The sequence below is a fragment of the Triticum aestivum genome, chromosome 2A (assembly GCF_018294505.1).
Source record: "Triticum aestivum cultivar Chinese Spring chromosome 2A, IWGSC CS RefSeq v2.1, whole genome shotgun sequence".
In the NCBI taxonomy this organism is placed as follows: Eukaryota; Viridiplantae; Streptophyta; class Magnoliopsida; order Poales; family Poaceae; genus Triticum; species Triticum aestivum.
Window position 1 is genome coordinate 779,376,449 of NC_057797.1, and position 9,960 is coordinate 779,386,408.

Sequence of the window (9,960 nt, forward strand, 5' to 3'; positions counted from 1 at the left end):
CACCGATGTTGACTAGTCCGTCTCGCGTGATGATCGGACACGGCCTAGTTAACTCGGATCATGTTATACTTAGATAACTGGAGGGATGTCTATCTAAGTGGGAGTTCATTGAATAATTTGATTAGATGAACTTAGTTATCATGAACTTAGTCTAAAATATTTACAATATGTCTTGTAGATCAAATGGCCAACGTAGTCCTCAACTTCAACGCGTTCCTAGAGAAAACCAAGCTGAAAGACGATGGCAGCAACTACACGGACTGGGTCCGGAACCTGAGGATCATCCTCATAGCTGCCAAGAAAGATTATGTCCTACAAGCACCGCTAGGTGACGCACCTGTTCTCCCTGCAGAACAAGATGTTATGAACGCTTGGCAGGCACGTACCGATGACAACTCCCTCGTTCAGTGCGGCATGCTTTACAGCTTAGAGCTGGGGCTCCAAAAGCGTTTTGAGAGACACGGAGCATATGAGATGTTCGAAGAGCTGAAAATGGTTTTTCAAGCTCATGCCCGGGTCGAGAGATATCAAGTCTCCGACAAGTTCTTCAGCTGTAAGATGGAGGAAAACAGTTCTGTCAGTGAGCACATACTCACTATGTCTGGGTTGCATAACCTCTTGACTCAGCTGGGAGTTAATCTCCCAGATGACGCGGTCATTGACAGAATCCTTCAGTCGCTTCCACCGAGCTACAAGAGCTTTGTGATGAACTTCAATATGCAGGGGATGGAAAAGACCATTCCTAAAGTATTTGCTATGCTGAAATCAGCAGAGGTAGAAGTCAAAAAGGAACATCAAGTGTTGATGGTGAATAAAACTACTAAGTTCAAAAAGGGAAAGGGTAAGAAGAACTTCAAGAAGGACGGCAAGGGAGTTGCCGCGCCCGGCAAGCAAGCTGCCGGGAAGAAGCCAAAGAATGGACCCAAGCCCGAGACTGAGTGTTTTTATTGCAAGGGAAGTGGTCACTGGAAGCGGAACTGCCCCAAATACTTAGCAGACAAGAAGGCCGGCATCACAAAAGGTATATGTGATATCCATGGAATTGTTGTGTACCTTACCAGTACTCGTAGCAGCTCTTGGGTATTTGATACCGGTGTAGTTGCTCACATTTGTAAGTCAAAGCAGGAGCTTCGGAATAAGCGGAGACTGGCGAAGGACGAGGTGACGATGCGCGTCGGGAATGGTTCCAAGGTCGATGTGATCACCGTCGGCACGCTACCTCTACATTTACCTACGGGATTAGTTTTAAACCTCAATAATTGTTATTTAGTGCCAGCTTTGAGCATGAACATTGTATCGGGATCTCGTTTAATACGAGATGGCTACTCATTTAAATCCGAGAATAATGGTTGTTCTATTTATATGAGAGATATGTTTTTTGGTCATGCTCCGATGGTGAATGGTTTATTCTTAATGAAACTCGAGCGTAATGCTACACATATTCATAGTGTGAGTACCAAAAGATGTAAGGTTGATAATGATAGTCCCACATACTTGTGGCACTGTCGCCTTGGTCACATAGGTGTCAAACGCATGAAGAAGCTCCATGCAGATGGACTTTTAGAGTCTCTTGATTACGAATCATTTGACATGTGCGAACCATGCCTCATGGGTAAAATGACCAAGACTCCGTTCTCAGGAACAATGGAGCGAGCAACCAACTTATTGGAAATCATACATACTGATGTGTGCGGTCCAATGAGTGTTGAGGCTCGCGGTGGTTATCGTTATGTTCTCACCCTCACTGATGACTTGAGTAGATATGGGTATATCTATTTGATGAAACACAAGTCTGAGACCTTTGAAAAGTTCAAGGAATTTCAGAGTGAGGTTGAAAATCAACGTGACAGGAAAATCAAGTTCCTACGATCAGATCATGGAGGAGAATACTGGAGTCACGAATTTGGCACACACTTAAGAAAATGTGGAATAGTTTCACAACTCACGCCGCCTGGAACACCTCAGCGTAATGGTGTGTCCGAACGTCGTAATCGCACTCTATTAGATATGGTGCGATCTATGATGTCTCTTACTGATTTACCGGTGTCTTTTTGGGGCTATGCTTTAGAGACTGCCGCATTCACTTTAAATAGGGCTCCGTCGAAATCCGTTGAGACGACACCGTATGAATTATGGTTTGGGAAGAAACCTAAGCTGTCGTTTCTAAAAGTTTGGGGATGCGATGCTTATGTCAAGAAACTTCAACCTGAAAAGCTCGAACCCAAGTCAAAAAAATGCGTCTTCATAGGATACCCTAAAGAAACTATTGGGTATACCTTCTACCTTAGATCCGAAGGCAAGATCTTTGTTGCCAAGAATGGATCCTTTCTAGAGAAAGAGTTTCTCTCGAAAGAAGTAAGTGGGAGGAAAGTAGGACTTGATGAAGTATCACCTCTTGAACCGGAAAAAGGCGCAACTCAAGAAAATGTTCCTGAGGTGCCTGCACCGACTAGAGAGGAAGTTAATGATGATGATCAAGATACTTCTGATCAAGCTCCTACTGAAATTCGTAGGTCCACAAGGACACGTTCCGCACCAGAGTGGTACGGCAACCCTGTCTTGGAAATCATGTTGTTAGACAACGGTGAACCTTTGAACTATGAAGAAGCGATGGCGGGCCCGGATTCCGACAAATGGCTAGAAGCCATGAAATCCGAGATAGGATCCATGTATGAAAATGAAGTATGGACTTTGACTGACTTGCCCGTTGAGCGGCGAGCCATAGAAAATAAATGGATCTTTAAGAAGAAGACAGACGCGGATGGTAATGTGACCATCTATAAAGCTCGGCTTGTCGCTAAGGGTTATCGACAAGTTTAAGGGGTTGACTACGATGAGACTTTCTCATCGGTAGCGAAGCTAAAGTCCGTCCGAATCATGTTAGCAATTGCCGCATTCTACGATTATGAGATATGGCAAATGGACGTCAAAACAGCATTCCTTAATGGTTTCCTTAAGGAAGAATTGTATATGATGCAGCCGGAAGGTTTTGTCGATCCTAAGAATGCTAACAAGGTGTGCAAGCTCCAACGCTCGATTTATGGGCTGGTGCAAGCATCTCGGAGTTGGAATATTCGCTTTGATGAGATGATCAAGGCGTTTGGGTTTACGCAGACTTATGGAGAAGCCTGCGTTTACAAGAAAGTGAGTGGGAGCTCTGTAGCATTTCTCATATTATATGTAGATGACATACTTTTGATGGGAAATGATATAGAACTTTTGGACAGCATCAAGGCCTACTTGAATAAGAGTTTTTCAATGAAGGACCTTGGAGAAGCTGCTTATATATTAGGCTTCAAGATCTATAGAGATAGATCAAGACGCCTCATAGGTCTTTCAAAAAGCACATACCTTGATAAGATATTGAAGAAGTTCAATATGGATCAGTCTAAGAAGGGGTTCTTGCCTGTGCTGCAAGGTGTGAAATTGAGCTCAGCCTAATGTCCTACCACGGCAGAAGATATATAAGAGATGAGTGTCATTCCCTATGCCTCAGCCATAGGTTCTATTATGTATGCCATGTTGTGTACCAGACCTGATGAAAACCTTGCCGTAAGTTTGGTAGGAAGGTACCACAGTAATCCCGGCAAGGAACACTGGACAGTGGTCAAGAATATCCTGAAGTACCTGAAAAGGACTAAGGAAATGTTTCTCGTTTATGGAGGTGACGAAGAGCTCGTCGTAAAAGGTTACGTCGACGCTAGCTTCGAAACAGATCTGGATGAATCTAAGTCACAAACTAGATATGTGTATATTTTGAATGGTGGGGCAGTAAGCTGGTGCAGTTGCAAGCAGAGCGTCATGGCGGGATCTACATGTGAAGCGGAGTACATGACAGCCTCGGAGGCAGCGCATGAAGCAATTTGGGTGAAGGAGTTCATCACTGACCTAGGAGTCATACCCAATGCGTCGGGGCCAATCAAGCTCTTCTGTGACAACACTGGAGCTATTGCACTTGCCAAGGAGCCCAGGTTTCACAAGAAGACAAGGCACAGCAAGCGTCGCTTCAACTCCATTCGTGAAAATGTTCAAGATGGAGACATAGATATTTGTAAAGTACATACGGACCTGAATGTAGCAGATCCGTTGACTAAACCTCTCCCTAGAGCAAAACATGATCAACACCAGAATTCCATGGGTGTTCGATTCATCATAATGTAACTAGATTATTGACTCTAGTGCAAGTGGGAGACTGTTGGAAATATGCCCTAGAGGCAATAATAAAAGCATTATTATTATATTTCCTTGTTCATGATAATTGTCTTTTATTCATGCTATAATTGTGTTATCCGGAAATCGTAATACATGTGTGAATAAATAGACACCAACATGTCCGGGTATTCCTGCAAGCTTAAATAATCCACAAACTTCATCCACATATATTAGATGGTCATCAGGATGCATTGTTCCATCTCCTGCAAAAGGATTATCTAGCAGTTTGTCTATCATACCCGAAGGAATTTCAAAGCAGACATTTTCATTTTCATTTTCATTTTCAGTAGGTTAAGTAGGTTGAGGAGAAACTCTTTGCTCTACTGGTCGGGGTGAAGATACCCCGAACAAGCCCCTCAGAGGATTACTTTCCATAGTAACAAGTGACAGTAAATTTCAGCACACTATATAAATTTTTCCTTACCAAATTCCACCTACCAAAGGCGCTTCACTCCCCGGCAACGGCGCCAGAAAAGAGTCTTGATGACGAACAAGTATAGGGGATCTATCATAGTCCTTTCGATAAGTAAGAGTGTCAAACCCAACGAGGAGCAGAAGGAAATGATAAGCGGTTTCCAGCAAGGTATTCTCTCCAAGTACTGAAATAAGTGGTAACAGATAGTTTTGTGATAGGATAATTTGTAACGAGCAACAAGTAACAAAAGTAAATAAAGTGCAGCAAGGTGGCCCAATCCTTTTTGTAGCAAAGGACAAGCATGGACAAACTCTTATATAGATACAAGCGCTCCCGAGGACACATGGGAATATTGTCAAGCTAGTTTTCATCATGCTCATACGACTCGCGTTCGGTACTTTGATAATTTGGTATGTGGGTGGACTGGTGCTTGGGTACTGCCCTTACTTGGACAAGCATCCCACTTATGATTAACCTCTATTGCAAGCATCCGCAACTACAACAAAAGTATTAAGGTAAACCTAACCATAGCATGAAACATATGGATCCAAATCAGCCCCTTACGAAGCAACGCATAAACTAGGGTTTAAGCTTCTGTCACTCTAGCAACCCATCATCTACTTATTACTTTGCAATGCCTTCCTCTAGGCCCAAATAATGGTGAAGTGTTATGTAGTCGACGTTCACATAACACCACTAGAGGAGAGACAACATACATCTCATCAAAATACCGAACGAATACCAAATTCACATGACTACTAATAGCAAGACTTCTCCCATGTCTTCAGGAACAAACGTAACTACTCACAAAGCATAAACATGTTCACAATCAGAGGGGTATTAATATGCATATAGGATCTGAAAATATGATCTTCCACCAAATAAACCAACTAGCATCAACTACAAGGAGTAATTAACACTACTAGCAACCTACTAGTACCAACCCCAGACTTGGAGACAAGAATTGGATACAAGAGATGAACTAGAGTTTTGAGAGGAGATGGTGCTGATGAAGATGTTGATGGAGATTGCCCTCTCCCGGCGAGAGGAGCATTGGTGATGACGATGGCGATGATTTCCCCCTCCCGGAGGGAAGTTTCCCCGACAGAACAGCTCAGCCGGAGACCCAGATTGGTTCCGCCAAGGTTCCACCTAGTGGCGGTGGAGTTTCGTCCGAGAAGATGGGCAGGGTGTGGACCCCCTGGTGAACTTCTTTCACTAAGTATTTCTTATATATTCTGAAAATGTCTTCCGGGAAGTTTCAGGACTTTTGGAGCTATGCAGAATAGGTCTCTAAAATTTGCTCCTTTTCTAGCACAGAATCCCAGCTACCGGCATTCTCCCTCTTTACGTAAACCTTGTAAAATAAGAGAGAATAGGCATAAGTATTGTGACATAATGTGTAATAACAGCCCATAATGCAATAAATATCGATATAAAAGCATGAAGCAAAATGGACGTATCACGGCTTGTAGACGGGAAGGCGCGTGTATGGGCAGTTGTCGTACAGGCCCCGACGCGGGTACAGCCCCGTCGCGCGGGCGGCGGCTTTTTTGTGATGAGACGATCCTACCCTTTTTAATGAAGGGGTACGGAGCGATCTCGGCCGTTGTTGTATTTAAGGGGTTGTACCGAAGAAGAAGTCTTTTATTTATTTTATTTTTTGAGATTATGTTTCAGTCTTGGAACAGAGGAAAAGGAAAGAGGTCATGTCTGGCTGGTTGGAGAAGCTATGGCAGGAAAGCAGGGAAGGAAGCCATGATAAGCAAGGTTTGTCGATGGCTGGCCTCACCTCCCTCTCACGTATTCTCTTTGTGTGTTCTTCCACTCCAAATTGTTATATCATCTCCTATGTTGTTATGTATCAGTACCTATATATGCCCATAAACCAGTTAATTTCCAAGCAAAACATGTGAGCTTTTCACTCTTGTTGCTGCGCTCGCGGCAGAAGGCGACCACTTCATCGTTGCATACCTCGGCGGCCTTGTCTTTCGCCACGAGGAACGCGCACGGCGTCTCGCCCCAAAGCCAGTGAGGCATCCCGACCACCGCCGTGTCCGCCACAGCCGGATGCTGGAGCAGCACATGCTCCAGGTCCTTGCTGCATATGTTCTCACCGCCGCTGATGATCACGTCCTTTGACCTGTCCTTTATCTTGATGTACCCATCCGGGTGCACGACACCAACGTTGCCGGTCATGAACCACCCACCCTTTAAGGCCTTCGCATCTGCCTCTGGGTTATTGAGGTATCCCTTCATGTGGCTGCTGCCGCGGAGCACGATCTCACCCTAGGAATTGCCGTCGCGCGGCATGCTAGATATGGTGTCATGGTCGACCATGACATTGGCATTGGCGATACAGAGGATGCTGACCAACTGCCTGGCCTTGAGGTGTGAGCGCTCCGGGAGCGGCAGGAGGTCCCACTGGTGACGCCACTCGTAGGCCAGAGTGGGACCTGCCTAAGTGAGCGCGTAGGAGTGCGTCACCTTGAAACCGATCCACTCAACGCGGTCCAGCACGGCGGCCGTCGGAGCCGCGCCGGCAAGGAGGATATTTAATGCCACAGGCGCGCATCACATGTGGGTGACACCGTAGTCGAAGATGGCATGGTAGAGGTCGGTAGCTCGGTTCTCATGGATGCAGACATTGACAGCGCCGCGCGCCGCCACTCCCCAGGTGAGTGTCCACCCATTGCAGTGGAACATGGGGAGTGTCCAGAGGTATAGCAGCTCAGTGCCCACCCCGACGACAATAGCTATACCATGGTGTTCAGGTACGCACCATGATGGCTGTACACCACGCCCTTGGGTGCCGCCGTGGTGCCCGACGTGTAGTTCAGCGCGACCGCTGTTGGGGAACGTAGCAGAAATTCAAAATTTTCCTACGTGTCACCAAGATCTATCTATGGAGAAACCAGCAACGAGGGGAAGGAGAGTGCATCTACATACCCTTGTAGATCGCTACGCGGAAGCGTTCAAGTGAACGGTGTTGAAGGAGTCGTACTCGTCGTGATCCAAATCACCGGAGATCCTAGTGCCGAATGGACGGCACCTCCGCATTCAACACACGTACAGCCCGACGACGTCTCCCATGCCTTGATCCAGCAAGGAGAGAGGGAGAGGTTGAGGAAGACTCCATCCAGCAGCAGCACAACGGCGTGGTGGTCGTGGAGGAGCGTGGTACTCCAGCAGGGCTTCGCCAAGCACCGCAAGAGACGAGGAGGAGAGAGGTAGGGCTGCGCCAGGGAGAGATCAAATCGTCTTGTATTGGGCAGCCCCAAAACTCAACTATTTATAGGAGGAGGGGAGGAGGGTGCGCCCTCTCTAGGGTGCGCCCTAGATGGAGGGGGGCGGCCAAGAGGGGGAGTGGAGGGCGCGCCCTAGGGTGAGCCTTAGGCCCATCTGCGCCTAGGGTTTCCCCCTTCTCCTCCTAGCTGCGCCTTGGGCTTTGTGGGAGGCGCACCAGCCCATTCAGCGGCTGGTCCCTTCCCACTTTTGGCCCATGCAAGCCTCCGGGGCTTGTGGCCCCACTTGGTGGACCCCCGGGACCCTCCCGGTGGTCCCGGTACGTTACCGATAAAACCCAAAACTTTTCCGGTGACCAAAACAGGACTTCCCATATATAAATATTTACCTCCATACCATTCCGGAACTCCTCGTGTCGTCTGGGATCTCATCCGGGACTCCGAACAACATTTGGTAACCACATACAAACTTCCTTTATAAGCCTAGCGTCATCGAACCTTAAGTGTGTAGATCCTACGGGTTCGGGAACCATGTAGACATGACCGAGACGACTCTCCGGTCAGTAACCAACAGCGGGATCTGGATACCCATGTTGGCTCCCACATGCTCCACGATGATCTTATCGGATGAACCACGATGTCGAGGATTCGATCAATCCCGTAGACAATTCCCTTTGTCTATCGGTACGATACTTGCCCGAGATTCGATCGTCGGTATCCCGATACCTCGTTTAATCTCGTTATCGGCAAGTCTCTTTACTCGTTTCGTAACACATCATCCCGTGATCAACTCCTTGATCACATTGTGCACATTATGATGATGTCCTACCGAGTGGGCCCAGAGATACCTCTCCGTCACACGGAGTGACAAATCCCAGTCTCGATTCGCGCCAAACCAACAGACACTTTCGGAGATACCCGTAGTGCACCTTTATAGCCACCCAGTTACGTTGTGATGTTTGGCACACCCAAAGCACTCCTACGGTATCCGGGAGTTGCACAATCTCATGGTCTAAGGAAATGATACTTGACATTAGAAAAGCTTTAGCATACGAACTACACGATTGTGCTAGGCTTAGGATTGGGTCTTGTCCATCACATCATTCTCCTAATGATGTGATCCCGTTATCTATGACATCCAATGTCCATGGTGAGGAAACCGTAACCATCTATTGATCAACGAGCTAGTCAACTAGAGGCTTACTAGGGACATGGTGTTGTCTATGTATCCACACATGTATCTGAGTTTCCTTTCATACAATTCTAGCATGGATAATAAACGATTATCATGAACAAGGAAATATAATAACAATCAATTTATTATTGCCTCTAGGGCATATTTCCAACAACCGCATCCCACTCGTCTGTGAGCGAGGGCAGCTGTCAAGGGAACTACCGCATCGGACCCCAAGGACGACTCCAATACAGCCCAGACCAGGCCCAGGCGGGAGAAGAGGCCTAGCTTGCGTTACGCTGTTCCGACCTGGAGCAAGTGAACCATATAATTATCAGGATTGGTGTGTTTTAGGGTATCGATAGACCAGAGAACTGACGGCGCTGTTTGGCGATGTATCCTTCCTCCCACCCGTGGCTCTAAATCCCGATCCCCTTCTTGTTGATTCAACTCTAGCTACCAATTTGTACTCTGGATTTGATAATTGAGAGCCTCAAATCCCCACCCAAAAAATTTCCTTCCACCGCAGCCGATATGGAGAAGAAGAAGAAGACTCATAGCCATAAGCAGATCATGGCGGATCTTGACTTCCAGAAGCATATGGAGGAGGCTGCCAAGGAGAGGAGCAGCATCGCACAGGTGCTGCTCGGGATCCAGCACTTCCTCGATAAGATTGAGCCAGCGGTGTCGCAGATGGAGCCGCTACTGCAATCTCTTGAGCTGGTGGTCAACGACCTATCGGCCTGGCGTCCCGTGGTGGATGCGGCCATCGGGCATCTCGAAGACGATCTCGGGGACATTCGCGCGTAGCTCGCCAAGATCGCGCTTGGTGCGAACGCGTCGGGGAAGGCGCCGGGTCCCTTATCCTCGACGATGGCGGACGTGCCATTGCCCGACTCCAGTGTAGGTGGTGA

The 9,960-nt window shown here is 47.2% G+C and overlaps 1 protein-coding gene across 1 annotated transcript; it reads right to left on the reverse strand.

Moving 5' to 3' along the window:
• Positions 1-6,484: 6,484 nt before the first annotated feature.
• On the reverse strand, positions 6,485-6,886 carry LOC123038296 (butyrate--CoA ligase AAE11, peroxisomal-like). Its single transcript, XM_044462157.1, has one exon. The coding sequence runs from the start codon at positions 6,884-6,886 to the stop codon at positions 6,485-6,487; it is 402 nt and encodes a 133-aa protein (XP_044318092.1).
• Between the last annotated feature and the right edge of the window lie 3,074 nt (positions 6,887-9,960).

Bases quoted from the DNA above. Each gene is read 5' to 3' on its own strand.
- LOC123038296 (XM_044462157.1), bottom strand. From the start codon at position 6,886: ATGAAGGGATACCTCAATAACCCAGAGGCAGATGCGAAGGCCTTAAAG.